Source organism: Saccopteryx bilineata, chromosome 10 (genome assembly GCF_036850765.1).
Source record: "Saccopteryx bilineata isolate mSacBil1 chromosome 10, mSacBil1_pri_phased_curated, whole genome shotgun sequence".
NCBI classification, from domain to species: domain Eukaryota; kingdom Metazoa; phylum Chordata; class Mammalia; order Chiroptera; family Emballonuridae; genus Saccopteryx; species Saccopteryx bilineata.
In genome coordinates, this window is record NC_089499.1 from 50,928,712 (window position 1) to 50,951,259 (window position 22,548).

The window sequence follows — 22,548 nt, forward strand, 5'->3', positions numbered from 1 at the left end:
TGCCCTCCTGGCTGAGTAAAGAAGCTCTTACTCACTCCAGGCCCTCCTGGCTGAGTAAAGAAGCTCTTACTCACTCCAGGAGTCCTTAAGGAAGAGGGCTGAAGTGCATGCAGGGCTTGAGCAATCTTGGGTCATTTTTCCTTCCCACATGACTCTGGGATCTTTGGGTCCACTGGATCCCCTCTTACGGGCACCCAGGGTCCCTTCACACAGATTCCCTGAACCTCAGGGACTTAGGCTTTCTAATAGCAAGGACAAGGGGCACCAGAAAGTGGGCTTTTCACCACTTCCAGCCCTATGCTGAAGTGTGGTAGGGGTGGGGGAAGGAGCCTAGGTTCAGAGCCAGGCAGACAGGGGTCCCATTTGTGCTTTTGCCATGGGCTGGCTGTGTGCTGATGGACACACACCACTTTTTTTTTTAACTTTCCCCTCTCTTCTTATGAAAGAAGTACATTGAGGATCAAGATTTCCAGGTCCTCCTTTGCCTTTCCAGTGGCACTGCATGCTGGATGGGAATGTGGGTGTGGACATGGAGGGTTTAAGTCACAAACTGATGGATAACAACCCCCAGGCAGGGCTGTGCTGACCCTTCCCCCCACTAAGTGTCCTGGGTACACTAGAGATGCTCACTGTGTTTCTTAGTTTATCCATCATGTTCACCTTTTTTTTTTAAGGTGTGGGGAGGGTGAGGAGCAGGAAAGATCAGCTCATAGTTGCTTCTCTCTCTCTCTTTTTAAGATTTTACTTATTGATTTTATTGAGAGAGGAAAGGAGAGAGAAACAGGAACATCAATCTGTTCCTGTATGTGCCCTGACCTGGCATCAAGCTGGCAACTTTAGAGCTTTGGGACTATGCCCAACCAACCGAAATCTGGCCAGGGCATCATGTTTGCCTTTATTCATCTTTCTCCATCTTGGTGTCCACAGTCCCACCTTTGCCCTGGCCACCCAAGGCCAAAACCTTTTTCCCTGGGTTCAGTTCTCCCTCCTTCCCCATCTGGGCAAGGCCTGGGTCTTGGAAAAGGAGGATCCCTGGCCCCCAAGGGAATTATCTCCCACTTCCCTGGAGCCAACCCCCTTCAGAACTGCCAGGGCTCTTGCCTCCCATACCCCTGCCCTAGTCTCTCCAGCCTGCACAGGAGTACCGTATTTCCCCATGTATAAGGCGCACCTTAATTTGGGGGCCTGAAATGTGAAGAAAAAAAATGTATTACATAGTTATTGAAATCAAGTTTTATTCATCATAAAATTCAACTCCACATCACTGTCAAAATGCCCATCCATTAGCTTGTCCTCATCTGTGTCTGATGATGAATCAACTGTCCTCATATAGTGCCTCATCCTCAGTTCCATCTATGGCATTTGAAATGCCACACTTCTACAAACACTGTATAAGACGCACCCAGTTTTTAGACCCCAAAATTTTCGGAAAAGGTGTGTCTTATACATGGAGAAACAGGGTATGTGCAGATCACTCTCTAGAATTTTTCAGAGAATAATTGGAAAGATACTCCTCCCCCATCAGGACTGGAGTCAGAGGAGCCCTTAGTAAAGAGACTCCCTCGCTGGGGGTTCTGAGAGGCAGGCAGACATCAGGAAGAAGTTAGACACACGCGTGCAAGGGCTAGGAGTGAGCCGGTTCTCTGCTCCAGGGCTGGATGGCAGGGAATAAGGCTTTTGGGCAGTAGTCCTCAGGAGTCAGCCAGAGAATTCCAGGGTAGGAGCCTCTTTTGGGATGCCAGCCATTGCCCCTACGCCTGCGGCCCAGACCTCCGGATTGCCAGGGAGCTCTGCTTAGCCTTGGTGGGCAAGTTTGGCTGCCTCGCGTTCCAGCTGGCGGCACAGTTCCAGGCGACTCTGCAGGCACTGCCGAGAGCCGAGGCGGCCCCAGCCGGTGGCTTGGATGGAAGGCCGGGCGTCCAGCGCCCGCAGCAGGCGAGGCAGGTCTCGCAGCAGGCGATAGCGCGGCAGGGCGCGCAGCGGCGGGGGAATGTCGCCCTTGGCGCAGAGGCGACTGAAGTAAGCGAGCAGCAGAAGCGGGCGCGGGGCGGTACGGAGCAGGGCGCTCAGGAGTGCGGTGCTGGGGTCCACGCCACAGAAGGGGCTGGTACTGGCGCTGCTCCACAGCAGCAGCACCGTGCCCTGCTCCCGCACCACCTGCGTCCGCGCCGCCCACAGCCACGGCAGCGGGCCGACGCGTGCCACGCGCGTTCCCTCCCACAGGTCCACGATCACGTCGCGCCCGCTGCCCAGCGTGGCCCTCAGCAGTTCCGCAAGCGCTCCCACGAGGCGCCGCTGCGCCTCTGAGTCCGCTGCGTGCAGAAGCAGCACCGGCTGCGCTCCGCCGGGGCCTAGAGAGGAAGCAACAGATGAACACAGTGGAGGTTAAGGGATAACCCAGCTCTTCCTACTTAGGCCTCATGGCTACCTCATAGGGTGCACCCAGTTCCTTATCTGTGCTGGGGGTGAGTATTCAAGGCACCTCTAGTATATACCGTGGTTTGGGGCTACTTAGATAAAGGGGTGAGGGCCAGGGTGCCAGGCTTGACAGGTGCAGCGCAGGCTGGGTTTCACTCGCCTCTTTCCCTGGAGACTTGGTACATTGAGTCACCTGCACAGAGGTACCTTTGCCCTGCCTTAATCATTTCTGCCCACCACGGGGCCTGAGGCGCACCCCCTTAGGTAGCAGAGAGCTGGGTGCAGCGCCAGGTACATGGCTCTTGGGATAGGGAGCCTGGGCAGGGTATGGATGAGGATAACTAGCCCAGGAGCTGGGCAAGTCTAACTCCCCAAATTACCCCCTAGTGAGCTTACCTGACAGTGGGCGCCGGAGGGTTAGGACCAGAACTACTCCCAATAGGATGGTGAGAGCCAGCAGTGCCAGAATCAATAGTCCCAGGTGTCTATGAGAGACTGAGTCAAGCAAGGTGAGGCCAAGCTGGGCTCTCCAGTGCCCAACCTCCCTCTTAATCCTCCCCACAAAGAACTCACCATCAGGACACAAGAGGTGCTTCCAAGCAAACTGGACATCTGACCTCCACACCTAAGGGCACATAGCCACCCCACCCTGTGAGCCATGGTATAGCTCCTCCTCCACGGGAAGTAAAATGAGGCATGAGGATGGTGAAGGGGGGCCGGGGGGGGGGGACTGGATAGGGACTTCATCCAGCACAGAACAGGTCAACAGTGAGAAACTCAAAGAGTCCACTCAAAGTTGGCCAGGGTGTCCATGAGGACCTGGAGGGCACAGGCCTTGGCTGAAGTAATCAGACACCACTGAGCTCCACCCTGTTGTCCCCAGGCCTGAATGTAGACACAGAGCAACAGGTTTTCTGATTTTTCAAGAGAAGACAGAAATCAGCTTTTTAAAATATGATATCTCCCAGTATTTTTTATGCTTACTGAAAACATTTATTTTAACTTTTTATTTAATTTATTGGATGATATTGGTTAATAAAATTATACAGTTTCAGGTGCATAATTCTACAATATGTCATCTGTATATTGCACTCTGTGTTCATCACCCAAAGTCAAGTTTCCCTCCATCAGCATCTATCACTCTTCTATCCTCCATCTCGCCCCCTTCCCCTGCTGCAATCCTCACACTGTTGTCTGTGTCTATAAGTCTTTTTTTCTTTGCTTAATCCCCTTATCTTTTTCACTCAGCCTCCCAACCCCATCTCCCAATATTTAAAAGGTGGCAACAGATTCCAATTTCAAACACCATGCTGTCCAAACCAAATATTTTTGTAGACTGGATTTGCCCCACATGCCACCTGTGGAGTAGTGCTAGGGGAGCATGTAAAGAGGGAGGGCAGGATTCCTTACCAGGACACAACCCCCTGGCCTCAGGAAGGGGATGATGAGGTCTAGCGTCACCAGGTTTGAGCCCTGAGTTTGTTGGAACAAAGAACAAAATGTTCGCATGGAAGCATTTCTGGCTCTGTCCAGGCCTCTAAGCCTTTGCTCAAGCTGTTCCTCCTTTCTACCCCCCACACTCCCCACCCAAATCCTCCCCCGGCCTAAGGCCAAGTGCCACACCTGACCAGAAGACTTCCCTGGCTTCATTCCTAGATCCCACTGATCATTCCCAGATTGGAACTGCTGCATAGATACACATTAATGAGGCAATAGGTACTTGTCAACAGATATACTCTGGGTGTTGTACGAAACCCAGCCTCTGTGCCTATCCCTGAGGAAAGAAGGCAGGCACAGATGTTGTCTCTGTCCTCCAGCAGCTCACAAAACTGGGAGGCTAATAATATACTGCCCCCCTCCTGTTCCGCGTATCTGAAGGGGTAGGTTATCCACTGGGAAGCTTGTAAGTTGTGAAGTCAGGAGATCACAACTAATAGTCAGGCTTAACTATTGCCTTTGTGATTCCTAACTGTGTGATATTTGGCACATTGATCCCTGAGCCTCAGTTTTTTTTCATTTGTCTGTGGAGGGTAATAATCCTTGGTTTATTAGGTTATTGAGCATCACATGGAAATATGCATGTGAACACTATACTACACAGTGCAGTGAGTATTCTTTTAATAGTAGTAGCTATTATTACACTGTGGCGTCCTAGGGACAGAGACTGTTATATACAAGTACTTTTCTTGTATCTCCCAGAGCCTATGACAGGATCAGCTCAGAGTAGGAACTCAATAAATGCATTCTGAATTGGACAGAATAATTGCCATCTGTCTATAGGCAGGATGTAGCTCTGCCCTATGTTCTGGATGCTAGGTAAGAGGCTGGTCAGAATCTCCATCCTTTGGGAACACCCTCCATCCCCTACTCCCTACCCTACTATGTCCCAGAGTCCATTGTCCAGTCAGCTGTGAGCAAGTGCCAATGCAGGGGCTCTCAAATCATGACTGAACTCAGTGAAAATGGTCTTTCTGAAGTTCACAGAAACAAATGAGACTATGGATTTAGCTCTCAATTTCAGGTTTTCACACACAACTTGATCTTAAATTTTAAGCATTTGCTACCACCTGTTTGTCTGGGAGCCCTCAGAGAATACAAAACAAATAAGTAAGCTGCAAATGAGTATTTAAGAAAGAACAGTGAGCCTGACCAGTTGTGGTGCAGTGGATAAAGCATTAACCTGGGACGCTGAGGTCCCAGGTTTGAAACCCTGAGGTCCAGCACGTGAATGTCCCAGGTTTGATTTCAGGTCAGGGCACACAGGAGAAGCAGCCATCTGCTTCTCCACCCCTGCCTCTCTGCCTTCTCTTTCTCTTTCTCTCCCTTTCTCTCTCTCTCTCTCTTTCTCTCCCTCAGCCATGGCTCAATTGGTTTGAGTGCATCAGCCCCAGATGCTGAGGATGGCTCTGTGGAGCCTCAGCCTCAGGTGCTAAAAATAGCTCAGTTGCGAGCATGGCCCCAGCTGGGCAGAGAATCAGCCCCAGATGGGTGTTGCCAGGTGGATCCCAGGCAGGGTGCATGTGAGATTCTGTCTCTCTATCTCTCCTCCTCTCACTTGGAAAAAAAAGAAAGAAAAAGAAAGAAACGCCAAGGTCACTAGCTTGAGCATGGGCTCATCTGCTTTAAGCACAGGTTCACCAGCTTGAGCACAGGATTGCCAGCTTGAGCATGGGATTGCCAGCTTGAGTGCTGGATTATGGACATGATCTCAAGGTTACTGGCCTAAAGCCCAAGGTCACTGGCTTGAGCCCAAGGTTGCCAGCTTTAGTAAGGGGTCACTGGCTCCACTGGAACCCCCCACCCCCTGGTCAAGGCATGTATGAGAAGCAATCAGTGAACAACTAAGGCAGGGGTCAGGAACCTTTTTGGCTGAGAGAGCCATGAACACCATATATTTTAAAATGTAATTCCGTGAGAGCCATACAACAACCCGTGTATGTTACGCATTATCCAATAAAAATTTGGCGTTGTCCCGGAGGACAGCTGTGATTGGCTCCAGCCACCCGCAACCATGAACATGAGCGGTAGGAAATGAATGGATTGTAATACATGAGAATGTTTTATATTTTTAACATTATTATTTTTTTAATTAAATATTTGTCTGTGAGCCAGATGCAGCCATCAAAAGAGTCACATCTGGCTCGTGAGCCATAGGTTCCCAACTCCTGAACTAAGTGATGCAACTATGAATTGATATTTCTCATCTCTCTCCCTTTCTCTCTCTCTTCCTCAAAGAGGAAAGAAAGAGAAAGAAAGAAAAGGAAAGAAAAAAAGAAAGAGAGAGAGAAAGAAGGAAGGGAAGGAAGGGAGGGAGGGAGGGAGGAAAGAAGGGAGGGAGGAGAGGGGAGGGGAGGGAAAAAGAAAAAGAACAGCAAAGAGCTACTCATGCTTAGTCAGCTTGGGACTATGGTTTTGAAGATATATTTGATTGTGGTTTCTTATATCAGATACAGAGAAGAAAGTCTGCTAGTCAAATTGTTTTTAGTTCACATAAGAGTTAAATCTGTCAGTAGTTTACAGTATTCTACAGAAAGCACTGCAGCTACTGGTGTCTCTGTCTCCCAAGGAAATCAGAGAAGTTCTGCCAAGTGCCTGGTGGAGGTGGGCAGGAGAATGGTGGTAGAGAACAGCTGAGTTCGAGAGAGCAACAGTATAAATAAAACGTGGCAGCAGTTTGAGTGAGCCAGAGAACAGCTAGACATGAGAGGGACAGTCTTTTTGTTTTTGTTTTAATTTACATATATATTTTTTTTCTTTTTTTTAAAGTGAAAGAAGGGGAGATAAACAGACTCCTGAATGTGCTCCAACTTGGATCCAACCAGCAACCCATGTCTGAGGTCAATGCTAGAATCAACCAAGCTATCCTCAGTGCTTGGGGCTAGAACAAATTGAGCCACTGGCTGTGAGAGGGGAAGAGAGAGAGAAGATGGAGAGGGAGGGAAAGAGAAGCAGATGGTCGCTTCTCATGTTTGCCCTGACTGGGGGATCAAACCCAGGATATCTGCATGCCAGGCTGACTGGCCAGGGCCTGTGTGTGTGTGTGTGTGTGTGTGTGTGTATTCTCTCTATATATAAAAATGTGTGTGCATATGGAAGTGTGTTGTTTTGCTTATATATGCAATCATTGTTTGATCTTTGTATGTGCGCTGATCAGGGATTGAACCCATACCTTGGTGTATCAGAATAATGCTCAAACCTACTGAGCTTCTGGGCTATTGTGAGAGGACCAGTCTTTTGTCTCTGTTTAACCTTATAAGTTCAGAAAGTGAAAGAATTAGAAACTTCCCTGCTTGACTGGTGGTGCAGTGGATAGAGCATCGACCTGGGTACACTGAAGACCCAGGTTCTAAACTCCAAGGTTGCTGGCTTGAGCATGGGTTCACCAGCTTGAGTGCAGGGTCACCGACTTGAGTGTGGGATCAGAGGCATGACCCTATAGCTGGCTTGAGCTCAAAGGTCGCTGGTTTGAAGCCCAGGGTCACTGGCTTGAGCAAGGGGTCACTGGCTCAACTGGAGTCCCCCTGCCCCCTGTCAAGCACATATGAGAAACAATCAATGAACAACTAAAGTGCCACAACTACAAGTTGATGCTTCTCATCTTTCTCCCTTCCTGTCTCTGTGTGTCTGTGTGTGTGTGTGTGTGTGTGTGTATGTCTCTCACTAGAAAAAGAAGAGAGGAAAGAAGGAAGGAAGGAAGTTAAGGAAGGGAGGGAGGGAGGGAGGGAGGGAAGGAAGGAAGGAAGGAAGGAAGGAAGGAAGGAAGGAAGGAAGGAAGGAAGGAAGGAAGGAAGGAAAAGAAAAGAAAGAGAGAGAGAGAGGGAGGGAGGGAGGGAGGGAGGGAGGGAAGGAAGGAAGGAAGGAAGGAAGGAAGGAAGGAAGGAAGGAAGGAAGGAAGGAAGGAAGGAAAAGAAAGAGAGAGAGAGAGGGAGGGAGGGAAGGAAGGAGAGAAGGAAGGAAGGAAGGAAGGAAGGAAGGAAGGAAGGAAGGAAGGAAGGAAGGAAGGAAGGAAGGAAAGAAAAGAAAAAAGAAAAGAAAAGAAAAGAAAAGAAAAGAAAAGAAAAGAAAAGAAAAGAAAAGAAAAGAAAAGAAAGAAACTGCCCCATGAAAGTCCCTGGCTGACTGGCAGAGGAACCATCTGACCAAAGCTTAATCAAGTAATAAATAACCAGATGATGTAAGTCAGGACTTTCCCTTGCCTCTCCCTGCTATGTTCTGAGCAATAGGACCTAGTGGAAGTCAAGGCCTGGCTAGGCCATACCTGGCTGATGCTGTACACAGGTGGCACTAGGCTGTCCTGCCCCAAGTCTGGGTGGCTCCAAGCAGCACTGAAGGTGGCATGCATCTTTGTGGAGAAGTGAAGGATCAGCTGCTGGGCTTGGATTTCCATGCTCACAGTCCAGGATGGGGCTGCCAGGGAGTTGTAAAATGGGTGTCATGTGAGGGACCCTTTCTGCAGGAGATGATATGAGCTGGGCTGAAGTTGACAGAGAAGTCAGACCAGGGCTAGAGTTTGGCTTGGTCACAGTTGGGTGAGAGTGAAATGGTGGGAGGGGTTCCCAGCCAGGGTTGCTTATTGGCTCACCAGTCTGATGGGGACATTCCACGTGGCTGCTGTTTCCATAAGAGAACTGAGAAATCCAAGAATAGCAGGTCAGCAAGCTCCAGGCACCATCCAGACCCCAACCACCCCCTCTCATCCACCCTTGTACCTTAAAGCAGAGCTGGGGGTGCAAGTCCACCTTCTCTAAAACATACCACTGTGGTGGGAGAAAGAAGTTAGGGAGCAGGGCCCTGGGCCCCAGCCCTGCCCACCCAGGTCCTGGGGAGGCCTGTCTCACCCCCTCTGACTCTTGCGCTGTGGCATTGGGGAAGTCTTCGCAGAGGGTGTGCCAGCCTTGTCTCTGGCAGAGGGAGGCCTCCAGCTTCAGTGGACAGCGGAGTGTCAGGGCCATGATCATCTGACTATGGTGGCTGTAGTCAGTAAAGTTCACTGACTTCCAAAAGTCTGAGCCATCTGGGAAGACAGCAGGGGCAGAGTGAGGCCTAGGGAGGCCTGAACCCTGCTTTGGCCTCATTTTGTCACCCCCATCCATAGGGCATAGGAGACGATGTTTGTGAAGGTGCCCAGCACAGTTCCTGCCTGTCTAGGAACCCAAACGATGAGCATGCCTTTTCCAGCTCCCTTTTATTACCTTTTCTATTTCACTGTCTCCTCTCCTTCCTGCACCTCCATTCTGGCTAGCTCTTTGCTGCTCCCCAAACTAGAAATCTTCATATCTTTGCTAAAATTTTTCTCAGAACCAGGAATGCCTTCCCCTCCCTTCTCTCCTCCCTAAATCCCGCTCATTTTCTGAGCTCAGCTCAGGTGTCACCACTTCTGAGACTTTCTCTTGCTAATCACAGCCTTCACTGGCTTCTCCCTTTCCTAAATTCATGCCCCACAGGCTAGTCCTTCCAAGCAACCCTGCCCTGGATTGTAGTCTGCTTTGTGCTATTCATTTGTCGTGTTTGAGTGTTTTGTCTCTTCAGCGTGGGGACAATAAGGTATGTGTGGACAGTATGTGTGGACTTTAGATGTCACCAACCTCTTTCACAAATCACATTGAAGTCAAGATTCTTAAACAGTTGGAAAGTAAGGCAGGGCAAGTATCATTATTTTACAGGTGAGGAAACTGAGGCTCAGAGAAGAATAAATGTCAGAGCTGGGATGTGAGAGAGCCCAGCTCTTCTGGTTCCTCCTCAGGACACTACCTCCTGGTCTCATATTCCTGAACCTTCCACAGTACCTAGTATAATGTTTGACACTGATTTATTGGCAGGCTGATCAGTAGAAATGGTAGCCCTTTTCTCCTACTGACTCCAGGGGAAATGCCTGCATGCCTTCTAGGGGCTTCCTCCAACACAGGTGTGAAGTGTGTGCACATATGTGTGTGTACATGTATGGAAGAGACAGAGAGAGGCTGTGTGTGCACAAGAGTGCATATGAGCAGCACTCACAGGCTTCAGGCCAGCTCTCAAAGGGACATTTTTTGCGCCTCACGGTGTCCTCTTGCAGGTACGATGCCTGTGGGGACAGGGGAGTGGAGTGGTCACAGGAAGGGCTTTTTCTATATCACTCATTTCCTATATCACTGAAACTCATCTGGGTTGACCCTGTCCCGGTGCAAGCTGCCTGAGCGGGCGGGGCATTGAAGACGGCAGCAACGCAGCACATAAGCAAGAGTAAGTGGTGCCTGACACTGGGAGGAACTCCAGAGTATGAGAATGAGATCAGTTAGTGAGGGGCTGTATCCTCTTGTCCCTGGGGAGGAGAACCTAGCCCCAGAAAAGGCAGATTGCGAGGTCTACATCTCAGTCCACTCTCAGTATTTCCCAGAGTACCTAGTGCCCTGTGTGGGCCCCTCTGTCTGGGCTGCCCAAATGCCTAATGGATTTCTACCCTGGCAGATGCTCAGTGTTCCAAGTCTCTGCCTGTCCCTTCCCTTTAGGTTCCCCCTGGGTGACAAGGCCCTCTGCCTTTTCCATCTAATCCAAAGAAGTCTTAATGTTAGACTTCAGAATTATGGAAAGAAGGAATACCATGAGGGTTAGTGGGGCTATATGCAACCTTGCAATGGCCATCTGCCCTCACTGTGACTCAGCAGTACACACAGTGAAGGCAGCTGTCTACTCCAACTCTGTGGATTGAAGCCAGGTCTGAACCAAGGAAAGCTGGGTTTGGGTGGAGCTGAGGTTGGTATCACACCTAACAATGTCTCCTGTTCAGCTGGACACTTCCATCTCTGCCTCAGTGTGTGGCTCAGTCAAGCCGGCGCCTGTCTCCTCAAGCACCTCATTAACACCCAGTCCTTTAAAACCTGACTTACTGGAGATAAGTTTGGCCAACTGCACTATCTGGGGGCCTATGAGTGGGGCCATGGACAACCACACTTTTTCCTCTACTCACCTCTATGCACAGACAGGGCAGGAAGAATTCATAAGGCAGGTCTACAGTGTGGCCCCAAGACACAGTTTTCTGTTGATGAAGCAGTAAAGGGAGAGCATAGGAGAAAGAGCATAGGAACTCAGGATGAGGGCAGGAGGGAGCTAGGACGTTGGCCAACACCTTATCTTTTCTCTTATATGAAACAATTTTTTCATCAAAAACTTTTCTCCCATGCTGAGGTCGCCGGTTCAAAACCCTGGGCTTGCCTAGTCAAGGCACATATGGGAGTTGATGCTTCCAGCTCCTCCCCCTTCTCTCTCTCTGTTTCTCTTGCTCCTCTCTAAAAATGAATAAATAAAATAAAATAAAAATAAAAATGCAAGGTATAATTTAAAAAAAATTTATTAAAAAAAAAAAAAACAAGGCCCTGGCCAGTTGGCTCAGCGGTAGAGCGTCGGCCTGGCGTGCGGGGAACCCGGGTTCGATTCCCGGCCAGGGCACATAGGAGAAGCGCCCATTTGCTTCTCCACCCCCACCCCTTCCTTCCTCTCTGTCTCTCTCTTCCCCTCCCGCAGCCAAGGCTCCATTGGAGCAAAGATGGCCCGGGCGCTGGGGATGGCTCCTTGGCCTCTGCCCCAGGCGCTATAGTGGCTCTGGTTGCGGCAGAGCGACGAGACGCCCGGGAGGGGCAGAGCATCGCCCCCTGGTAGGCAGAGCGTCGCCCCTGGTGGGTGTGCCGGGTGGATCCCAGTCGGGCGCATGCGGGAGTCTATCTGACTGTCTCTCCCCGTTTCCAGCTTCAAAAAATTAAAACAACAACAACAAAAAACAAAAAAAAAACTTTTCTCCCAAAGGAGCACTGTTCTATAATCTGAACATTTTCTCTAGGTGTCTCAAAACAGGGTGGGGCAAAAGTAGGTTTATAGTTGTTTGTATGGAAAATAATACAATAATTATACAAGAATAAACTAGCCCTAGCTTGTTAGCCTTACTTGTTTAGAGCATTGTCCCAATATGCCAAAGTTCTGTATGAATGAATGGAACAACAAATCAGTATCTATTTCTCTCTCTCTCTCTCTCTCTCTCTCTCTTTCAAATCAATATTTTTTAAAAATATAAACTATGCCTGACCAGTAGTGCAGTGGATAGAGCGTCGACCTGGAACCCTGAGGACCCATGTTTGAAACCCCAAGGTCACCGGCTTGAATGGACTCATTTGGTTTGAGCGCAGGGTCACCAGCTTGAGTATGGGATCATAGACATAACCCCATGATCACTGGCTTGAGCCCAAAGGTCACTGACTTGAAGCCCAAGGTCACTGGCTTGAGCCCAAAGTCACTGGCTTGAGCAAGGGGTCGCTGGCTCAGCTGGAGCCCCCCATCAAGGCACATATGAGAAAGCAATTGATGAACAACTAAAGTTCCACAATGATAAGTTGATGCTTCTCATCTCTCTCCCATTCTGTCTGTTCCTGTCTATCTCTTTCTCAGTAAAAATAAATAAATAAATACAAAACAAACTATATGTTTCACCTACTCATTACTGTAAACCTACTTTTGCACCAGGCTGTATGTGGAGTCAAGGAAGGGAGGAGACAGGGAAAGGAATATATATTCAATGAGCCCCACAGTATACCAGGTGGGTGCTAGGTGCTAAAGCAGTAACTCAATTAAATGCTAGCATTACAGTGATCTTGGGGGGTATCATCACCATTTAATTTTATTTTTTTTAAATATTTTATTTATTGATTTGAGAAAGAGAGAAGAGGGGAGGAACAGGAAGCATCAACTCCCATATGTGCCTCGACCAGGCAAGCCCAGGGTTTCAAACCAGTAACCTCAGCATTCCAGGCCAGTGCTTTATCCACTGTACCACCATAGGTCAGGTTTATCACCCTCTTATAAATAAAAGGTGCCAAGAACCTGACCAGGCGGTGGCACAGTGGATAGAGCATTGGACTGGGATGTGGAGGACCCAGGTTCAAAATCCTGAGGTTGCCGGCTTGGGCACGGGCTCATCCGGCGTGAGCACTGGGTCACTGACTTGAGCGTGGGATCATAGACCTGACCCCATGGTTGCTGGCTTGAGCCCAAGGTCACTGGCTTGAGCAAGGGGTCACTCGCTTTGCTGTAGCCTTCCTAGTCAAGGCACATATGAGAAAGCAATCAATGAACAAGCAATCAATGAACAACTAAGATGCTGCAACAAAGAATTGATGCTTCTCATCTCTCTCCCTTCCTGTCTGTCTGTCCCTATCTGTCCATCTCTCTGACTCTCTCTGTATTTGTAAAAACAAAACAAAACAAAAGAGCTGAGAGGCTCAGGTATGCAGCATCAGTTCCTGTAAATTGTACTAACTGTAAACAAGGGTTTCGGTGACAACTCGAGGTTAAGGTGGGGTATCAGGACATGGGCTGAGAGAATGGGGGACATCTGATTATCTGAAGAAGGCAACAAAAAGAGAGAAATGAAAGGGTACAAGGTGTGATCACTTTTTGAGTTTCTCAGGGAGAACAATTTCTTTTTTTTTTAGCAAAAAAAAAAAGAAAAAAGAAAAAGAAAGAGACAGGCAGACAGGGATAGACAGACAAGAAGGGAGAGATGAGAAGCATCAGCTCATAGTTGGAGCACCGTAGTTGTTCACTGATTGCTTTCTCATATTTGCCTTAATCGGTGGGCTCCAGCTGAGCCAGTGACCCCTTGCTCAAGCCAGCGACATTTGGGCTCAAGCCAGTGACCATGGAGTCATGTTTATGGTCCCACGCTCAAGCCAAAGACCTCAAGGTTTCGAACCTGGGTCCTCAGCATCCCAGGCCAATGCTCTATCCACTGTGCCACCGACTGGTCAGGCAGGGAAAACAATTTCTTAAAGGAACTGAAAAAGTTTCTTAATGCAACTTGAATCTCACTGAGGCTCCTCTTATTGGGGTTAAATACCATATTCATTTCTTTGTTAATCATTCATGGCTGCTCCAGAACTCTGCATGCCCTTTTCCCTCCTCTCCTACTAGGAGACAAAACACCCTGCATTTTCTGTCTAATCCAAAGAAGTCTTAATGCTAAGCACTTTGGACTTGTGGGTCTTGGAGAATTATCTTCCCTCCCTGGACCTCGGTCTCCCTGTATGTATAATGGGTAAGCTGTTTTTGCTCCAGCACTGTGTGATCTAGCTTTTTACAGGGAAATGGGACTCCATACCTGGGCATCAAAGGGACTGCTCAGCTCTTCGCACTCTAGTGCCCACTGGTGACAAAGACGCACGTTGACCTCAGGGCCTGGGGAGATGCTCACTCGAATAGCCCGTGCCTCAGGCAGCAAATCAAAGTAGAACTCAGGCCCTAGGGAGAAGGGGGACTTGTTGACCTTGTCTCTTGGCCTTAGCAAAGGCACCACTACTTGACTGCCCATCTCCAGCCACACCCAATCTTTACCTTTATGTCTTTGTGAGTCCTGTCTTAGGAGGCCTTCCACTGCCTCTGGAATCAAAGATTGAGTCCTTCTGAAGCGCAACCTCTCATGAGAGATGTCTGGGGAGAGGGTGGAGATGTGATGGCCCTTTTCTGACAGGCAACAGCGACCCAGCAGTTTCCTCTGTAGGCAGAAAGCAAGGTTGGCCTTAAACCAGGAATCAGGATCTCCAGCTTCTATTTCTTCCTCTGAAACCTGGGATACCACAGGCAAGTTGCTCAACATGTAGGCCTCAGTTTCCCTCGCTACAATAAAAGAATAGTCTACTTTATCTACACACTTTCCATCTCTCACATGGCTGGAGATCAAAATGAGAGGCCAGAAAGGAAAGGGTTGTGGGGCATAGGGAAGGGCTGGAACTGGCAAGGAGAGTACCTGAACAGATGCTGGCATCTTGTGTCTCCCACAGAACTGGAACATGTAAGACTTTTTGTATTTCTGTATCAGGTGGTGGAACCAGCCCCACTGAAGGCCTGCACAGGGAAGGACACATTAAATATCCAGCTCTTCACTGACTCTCCCCTACCTGGAGATGGTGGCCCAATGTTGGATAGTAAGTAATTTTATTTATTTATTTATTTATTTATTATTTTTTATTATTTTTATTTTTTTGTATTTTTCTGAAGTGAGAAGCAGAGAGGCAGAGAGACAGACTCCCACATGTACCCGACTGGGATCTACCTGGCATGCCCACCAGGGGGCAGTGCTCTGCCCATCTGGGGCATTGCTCTATTGCTACCAGAGCCATTCTAGCGCCTGAGGTGGAGGCCATGGAGCCATCCTTAGTGCCTGGGCCAACTTTACTCTAATGGACCTTGGCTGCAGGAGGGGGAGAGAGAGATAGAGAGAAAGGAGAGGGGGAGGATGGAGAAGCAGATGGGCACTTCTCCTGTGTGCCCTGGTTGGGAATCAAACCTGGGACTTCCACATGGTGAGCCAACACTCTACCACCAAGCCAGTTGGCCAGGGCCAGATAGTAAGTCATTTTAGATCAAGAATGGTAATGACATCAAGCCTCTTTAGTCCTGAAAGTTGTGATACAATAAAAAATAATTAATTTCTTTTATTTTTATTTATTTTTGTATATTTCTTGTCATTCTCTTCTGGCCTGCAAAATTTCTGTTGTGAAATCAGCTGACAGTTAACAGGAGCTCCCTTGCAGTTAACTAACTGCTTTTCTGTTGCTTCTTTTAAGATTCTTTCTTTGTCTTTAACCTTTGGCATTTTAATCATGATGTGTCTTGGTGTGGGCCTCTTTGGATTCATCTTGTTTGGAACTCTGTGCTTCTTGGACTTGTATGTCTATTTCCTTTACCAGGTTAGGAAATTTTTCTGTCATTGTTTTTTCAAGTAGGTTTTTAATTTCTTTCTCTCTTCTCTTTCCAGAATCCCCATGATGCAAATGTTGCTTAGCTTAAAGTTGTCCCAGAGGTTCCTTACACTATTTTTTTTTTTTTGGATTCTTTATTTTTGTTGTTCTGATTGGGTGTTTTTTGCTTCCTTATATTCCAAATTGCTGATTTGTTTTTCAGCTTCATCTACTCTATTGGATTTTTAAATTGATTTTAGAGAGAAACATCAATTTTGTTGTTCTACTTAGTTATGCATTCATTGGTTGACTCCTGAATGTGACCTGACCAGGGATCAAACCCACAGCCTTGGTGTATTAGGATGATGCTTTAACCAACTGAGCTATCAGCCAGGGCTACTCTGTTATTGATTTCCTGTAAATTATTCTTTTTTTAAAAAATTTTATTGATTGATTTTAGAAAGCAGAGAGAGAGAGAGAGAGAGAGAGAGAGAGATAGAGAGAGATGGGGTCGGGGAGGAGAGGGAAGCATCAACTCATAGTTGCTTCTTGTATGTGCCTTGACTGGGTAAGCCTGGGGTTGCAAACTGGTGACCTCAGCATTCCAGGCTGATGCTTTATCACTGTGCCACCACATGCCAGGCAAATTATTCTTTATTTTAGTTAGTGTATTCTTCATTTCTGACTGTTTCTTTTTTGTGGTTTCTATGTCCTTTTTTATGCTGTTGAAGTTCTCACTTAGCTCCTTGAGCATCCTTATAGCCATTGTTTTGAACTCTGTATCTGGTAGTTAGCTTGCCTCTATTTCCTTTTCTGGAGATTTTTCCTGTTCTTTCATTTGGGACATGTTTCTTTCTGTCTGCATATCTGCTGCTTCCTTTTGTTTGTTTCTATGTATTAGGTAGAGCTGATATGTCTCCTGGATTTGGTAGAGTGGCCTCAGGATTAATTTCTTAAGTAGAGAAAAAGTAGAGAATTTCTTTAAAAAAATTTTTTTATTGATTGATTTTTAGAGAGAGAGAGAAACATTGATGTGTTGTTTCACTATTTATGCATTCATTGGTTCATTCTTGTATGTGCCTTGACCAGGGATCGAACTTGCAACCTTGGTGTATCAGGATGACACTTTAACCAACTAAGTTACCCAGCCAGGGCTCTGAGGACATTTTAAAGATGTTCATTGTGGCATCATTTATAACAGTGAAAAATTACAAACTGCTAATTCTTTTTTTTTTTCAAACTGCTAATTCTTAAGCAGTGTATTGACATTTAGTATGTATTGGCACTGAGCTAGGCAATAAAAATACAGAGTTGAGTAAGAACAATCTTACTTTGCAAATAGAAGGTAATAATAGTAAATTTCTAGAACTCAACATTTTAATTCTAAGGATTGGTACCAGCTGAAAGGAAAAACACCTTCACAAAATGATACAAATGAACTCATGAATATCAGTCATGCTGTGCTATTTTAGGATGACCTATGGCTCTGTTGAGGTCAACAATAAAACAAATATGTTCTATTATAAGTCTCAGTTGCTTCAGTCTCCCTCCCCTGGAAATGACCCTAATTCACATCCCCACTGAGAATGGCCCAAGAGCCATTTCTCATACCTGAAGGAGTTGACACCAAGTGCAGACACAGACAGCAGGGGCAGTTCCAGAGCCAAGCATCCCAAGGCTTTGGGGAGATGGAGAGGGCCAATCGGGTATGGCAAGGAATATGGGGAGATGTTTCTGCAAAAGATGAATTAAAAAAATTAAGTGGTAGGGGCCAAGGAGGTCTCTCCTGCCTTAATCAAGTTGGATTTGAGGCTGAGCTCTGACACTTAAATCTTGGCTGTGTGACCTGGGCAAGCTATAGAACCCACTAAGCCTCAACTTTATCATTTACAAAGTGGGGCTGTGGTCAAGATAAAGTGAGATAATGTGTGGGAAAATATGAAGGTTGTTTTATTATTGATGGTTAGCGGGGTGGCGCCTGGAGATTTACACGTGTTTCCCATTTAATCCTTCCCACAGCTCAGGGGCAACAGTCTTTATCATACAATCACTTCTACTATGCTGATAGAGCCCTCAGAAACTGAGAGTAAGAGGGGTTAAGTGCACTGACTGCAGCCACACATGGAGTATGTGGCAGAATGGTAATACAAATCCAGGCTTCTACTAATTCTAAACTCTTTGCTTTTTCCTTGATACTATGCTACTTCTCAGGCTAGGAACCAAAACTAGAATGGAATGTTCACTGGGGATCTAAAACAAAAGGGGTGTGGGGCAGAGGAGCAGGGCGGGGAATGAGACTTACCAGTAAAACTGTCATCCTGAAGGCACAGGGCCCAGTAGGGGGAAAAAAGGAGAGAAGTATAAATAGTAAGGATTTCCATAAAGAGCATTCCCCCTGGGGTCTTTGCTCCAAATTATCTAATTCTGAGGTCCAGAAGCTAACTGCCTATATCCACTGTGGCTCTTTTCTTCCCAGTTCCACCCTGCCCAGGCCCTCAGCCCACCAGGAACTTGGCTACCCCTTTGAGACTGTGTAGACCAGAACACACTGAAGCTGCCAACAGAGCACAGGGACTTGGGGAGGTAGAAAAGGACCAACAGGAGAGTGGGGAGCTTTGCCAGCCTGTGCCAGGCAGGTATCCCCACCTAGCAAGGGCAGCTTACCATGTGGGAGGCCAGCCGACAGCAGGCGTTCCAGTGGGGCAGACAGAGGCAGCCAATCCCAATAGAGGCGGAAAGGCCAGTGAGTAGCAGGTGGAGAGGCAAGAGCAGGGCTGCCAGTCTGGGGCACACCATGGGCTTCCTTTGGGTCAGGGCACCCAGAACATGGCTTCACAGCCTGAAGGTGGGCGGCCCGGCTTTGTAGTACAGCAGGGAGCACAGTGCCAGCAGGAGCCCTCGCCTCAGCCTGCCCCTGCCCCGCCCAGCCCCAAAGCTCCTCCTTGATACTAACAAGCAGGACTGGTCACATTCCTTCTCTTCCAGGCAGAGGGACTGAGCTTGCCCCCCAGAAAACCCTACTGTTCTCAACTGTAGGGCAAGAGGCTCCTGTTCTGTCAGAGAAATAGCAGGAAAAGGGTCAGCACAGAGTTAGGAAAATGATCGGCTGCACCCGATTCTTAACCCCTCCTACTCCTGCAACATCCTCTAGATCCAACCACCCATTAACTAGTCTTGGACTTGATGTCCTCTGGACACATGCTTCATGCCCTCACTTAGAGAATTAAAGTTATTAAGCACTATTCTGCTTTGGATGCCAGAGACAGGTGACAGATGCACCATTTTAGAGTTGGGCAGAACAACAAGAAAGCATTATAGGATGCACATAAGCCTCACATGGCCCCATCCTGGTTCCCTACCTGCCTGACTCTCAGAACTACAGGCTCAGCTTTCTCTACCCATTGGCCATTTCCAGCTTTCTGGACAAAGGGCTCCGTGCCAAAGGGGTCTCTGGCTGTAAGGATCCAATAATTAGTACAGTCTGCTCCGGAAGCCACAGAACTCATAGCAGAGCCCTGGAGCTGAGGGAGTGGGCCCCACACACTGACCTGGTTTCCTGTGGTTTCTGATGATGCTGACGAGGCTCCAGTCTTTGTTGGAACCCTCCCCATCATCCCACAGCTTCCTCCTGCTCATGGAGCATTTGTGCTGCTTCAGCCCTCACCTTGGTGACATACACAATGGAAAGAAAGTTTGGGGCACACCTACTGGGTTAAGGCATTTTGAAATTGCTACTGTCACTCTGCACCTTGCAGTAGACTGACCATCACCTTCTTTAGGCCATCCTAGTTTCTAAGTCTTTAGATTCACTGTCTGAAGATCCCATTCCTACCCATTATCCTAAAAATACCCTCTAAATTTTTAGTTCCTTCGAAGATAAAGACCCTTTCTTACTCTTTAAGCTTCCCCAATGTCTAGGGGTCGATGTCATGTAAGAGATGCTCTGTAATTGAATGCATGTAAATTATGGTAGCAGTTTATCTGTTTCACATTTCACAAAGCACTTTCATAATTGATCCTCCTAACTACTTGTAAGACAGGTGGGAATTACTGTTTTCATTTCATAAAGAGAAATAAGCAGAAAGGAATGTTATTTGGTCGAAGTCAATGTCTCTAGCTCAGGGAGCTCCACTTCTGCCTTCCTCTCACAGTTCAATTCTCTTATGGTCTCTCCTCCCACTGCCTCATGTCCCTCTGCTCTGGGAACCCCAAAGGGTCTGCTTGACACTGTCCTTGGCCTTGGAGCCCAACATTGCAAACAAATCAGTAAGATGTGAAGGGAGAAAAGGGTGGTCTGGCCATACTAACGATTGCTTAGGGAAGTCTTTCTTCTAAATTGTTACCTAGCTCACAGTGATTTAGATCTACATAGATAATGCATTTTTCTGGGGCATAGAGTGAGAAACTTGGTTTTCTTCTTTAATATTTCCCTTTTCTCGATTCTTTATATCTTCTGATCTGACTCTCACAGTAAAAATATTTGATTAATTGCTCCCTGATCCTGGCTAAGATGTTGTAGGAGAAGCAGAAAATAAATGGAGACAAATATATACACACAACATTTGAAAAAACAGGAAGAGATAAAAAGGAACATGTAGAAAGGAAAAGGAGTAAAGGTAAGAAAGAGAAAGGAAGGGAGATGAGGTGAGAGAAGTTCTGCCTTTAATTATTGTCCTGCTGGTTTACTTATTGTGGAGCCTGTTTTAAAAAGGATTTAAGATAAAAAGCACAGTGGACAGCCTGACCAGGTGGCGGCACAGTGCATAGAGTGTTGGACTGGAACGTGGAGGACCCAGGTTTGAAACCCCGAGGTCGCTGGCTTTAACGCAGGCTCACCAACTTGAGCACAGGCTCATCAGCTTGAGTATGGGGTCGCTGGCATGAACATGGCATCATAGACATGACCCCATAGTTCTTGGCTTAAGCACAAAGATCACTGGCTTGAAGCCCAAGGTCACTGGCTACAGCACCTTACCCCAGTCAAGGCACATATGAGAAAGCAATCAATGAACAACTAAGGAGACTAAGAAGCCGCAACAAAGAATTGATGCTTCTCATCTCTCTCCCTTCCTGTCTATCTGTCTATCTGCCTTCTCTCTGTCTCTCTTTGTCATACACACACACATGCGCGCATGCATACACAGTGGACAAATTCCAGCACACTCTGGGGAAGGAGAGGGGATCAGATCAACATTTGCTAAACTTCTACAATCAGGCTCTGGTCCATGTGCTTTGCCACTGCTACCCTTGAGGTCAGTCTTATTAAACCATTTTACAGAGTAGGAAACACAAGGAAGATCAAGTAACTTGTCCACACACAAAAATGAAGAGCTGGGACTCATCACCATGTTTTTCAGGCTCTTTCTGCCAAAACACACTGTTTAGGGAGAGCTGTGGGATGCCAGAAGATTTCTGGGCCCTGTAGTTCACAAGAAATATTAAGTTTAGCATGTAGTTGGGTTAACAATGTGGAGCAAGAAACTGGAATAGTTAGATAGAACAAAGGAAAGTAGGTCTTTATGATAGTTTATTCTCAGTGGTCAGATTTCTAGGAGAGTAGGAATTGTTTAGCAAGTGTCAACAAGAGAGGTGTAACTCTGTAGCTTGAATAGGAGGCAGCCAACTGGAGTAAAGGCAAGAGAGGTGTGTGGGAGGCCTACAGCACAGAGGCCCTGTCCTGATGGAAGATAGCTGAGGTCTGTCTCACCTGTGGTTCGAGCTGACCTAGACTCCATACTCTCTAATAACCTTTCGTTGGGCACCAAGCCCAAAAGGTCTTGGCAGGCCGCTGTGCATGCTCAGGTACAGAGTACACTGTGGGGGCCCTACACAGCTGTTTTCTTGACAGTGCTTTACCCGCTCATGGACTCTAGTCAGACTATGCAACAGCATTTCCAAGCTCTTCCTAGAGTTTATTGGGACAACTGTGCCTACTGTTAGGGCACCCTGGGCAGGAAGATCCAATTGATTAGACCAGTGTACACCAAGAGTGGACAAGTATCTCTCCCTCACTTCTGCTCTTCCAGAAGGGATCAACCTCCATAATTCTGGGGCAAGAAATTATACCTACATGAAGAGGTAGGAACTCCTAATCTGGGAGGGGAAGGCCAACATTGCTCATCAAGGAAAGGGATTGCAATATTTATTTATTTATTTATTTATTTTTTCATTTTTCTGAAGCTGGAAACAGGGAGAGACAGTCAGACAGACTCCCGCATGCGCCCAACCGGGATCCACCTGGCACGCCCACCAGGGGCAAAGCTCTGCCCACCAGGGGGCAATGCTCTGCCCATCCTGGGCGTCGCCATGTTGCGACCAGAGCCACTCTAGCGCCTGAGGCAGAGGCCACAGAGCCATGCCCAGCGCCGGGGCCATCTTTGCTCCAATGGAGCCTTGGCTGCAGGAGGGGAAGAGAGAGACAGAGAGGAAAGCACGGTGGAGGGGTGGAGAAGCAAATGGGTGCTTCTCCTGTGTGCCCTGGCCGGGAATTGAACCGGGGTCCTCCGCATGCTAGGCCGACGCTCTACCGCTGAGCCAACCGGCCAGGGCCTGCAATATTTATTAAGTACCTACTATATAAATGTTCATATGCCTTATTTTATTTAATCTTCACAACAACCCTGGGAGGTAGCTACTATGATCCCCATATGTCAGATAAAAGAAAAGAGGCTAAAGTATCTTGCTTAAGGCAAAAGGTAGTAAAATGCCTGGCTAGAATTCCAAATGAGCCTGGCCTGTGGTGGTACAATGGATAAAGCATCGACCTGGAACATTGGGGTCACTGGTTCAAAACCCTGGGCTTGCTTGGTTAAGGCACATATGGGAGTTGATGCTTCCTGCACTCCCCCCCCATTCTGTCTCTGTCTCTTTCTTTCTCCCCTCTCCAAAAGGAATAAATAAAATCTAAAAAAAAAAATTACAAATGAAA

The 22,548-nt window shown here is 47.5% G+C and overlaps 1 protein-coding gene across 3 annotated transcripts; it reads right to left on the reverse strand.

Moving 5' to 3' along the window:
• Window positions 1-1,218: 1,218 nt before the first annotated feature.
• IL17RE (interleukin 17 receptor E) lies at window positions 1,219-18,503 on the reverse strand. 3 transcript variants are annotated; one of them, XM_066245544.1, is made up of 16 exons: window positions 18,285-18,503; window positions 17,923-17,938; window positions 17,232-17,354; window positions 14,687-14,784; window positions 14,275-14,434; window positions 14,042-14,181; window positions 10,865-10,933; window positions 9,916-9,982; window positions 8,757-8,932; window positions 8,628-8,675; window positions 8,501-8,546; window positions 8,177-8,325; window positions 3,829-3,891; window positions 2,992-3,043; window positions 2,815-2,913; window positions 1,648-2,351 (listed from the first exon to the last, which is right to left on the reverse strand). In XM_066245544.1, the coding sequence occupies exons 1-16, from the start codon at window positions 18,414-18,416 to the stop codon at window positions 1,795-1,797; spliced, it is 1,995 nt and encodes a 664-aa protein (XP_066101641.1). In that variant the 5' UTR covers window positions 18,417-18,503; the 3' UTR covers window positions 1,648-1,794. The 3 variants fall into 3 exon arrangements, with proteins under 3 accessions (XP_066101639.1, XP_066101640.1, XP_066101641.1); XM_066245542.1 differs by lacking the exon at window positions 2,992-3,043 and having other exon boundaries at window positions 1,219-2,351; window positions 2,815-2,903; XM_066245543.1 differs by lacking the exons at window positions 2,992-3,043; window positions 10,865-10,933 and having other exon boundaries at window positions 1,219-2,351; window positions 2,815-2,903.
• Between the last annotated feature and the right edge of the window lie 4,045 nt (window positions 18,504-22,548).

Excerpts from the sequence above, each read along its gene's own strand:
- IL17RE (XM_066245542.1), bottom strand. The coding sequence starts at position 18,416 with ATGGTGTGCCCCAGACTGGCAGCCCTGCTCTTGCCTCTCCACCTGCTA. Across the intron at positions 14,785-17,231 it reads CTTGGTGTCAACTCCTTCAG|GCCTTCAGTGGGGCTGGTTC; the intron begins GTATGAGAAATG and ends TTCCCTGTGCAG. Across the intron at positions 14,182-14,274 it reads GGACTCACAAAGACATAAAG|GGCCTGAGTTCTACTTTGAT; the intron begins GTAAAGATTGGG and ends CCTTCTCCCTAG.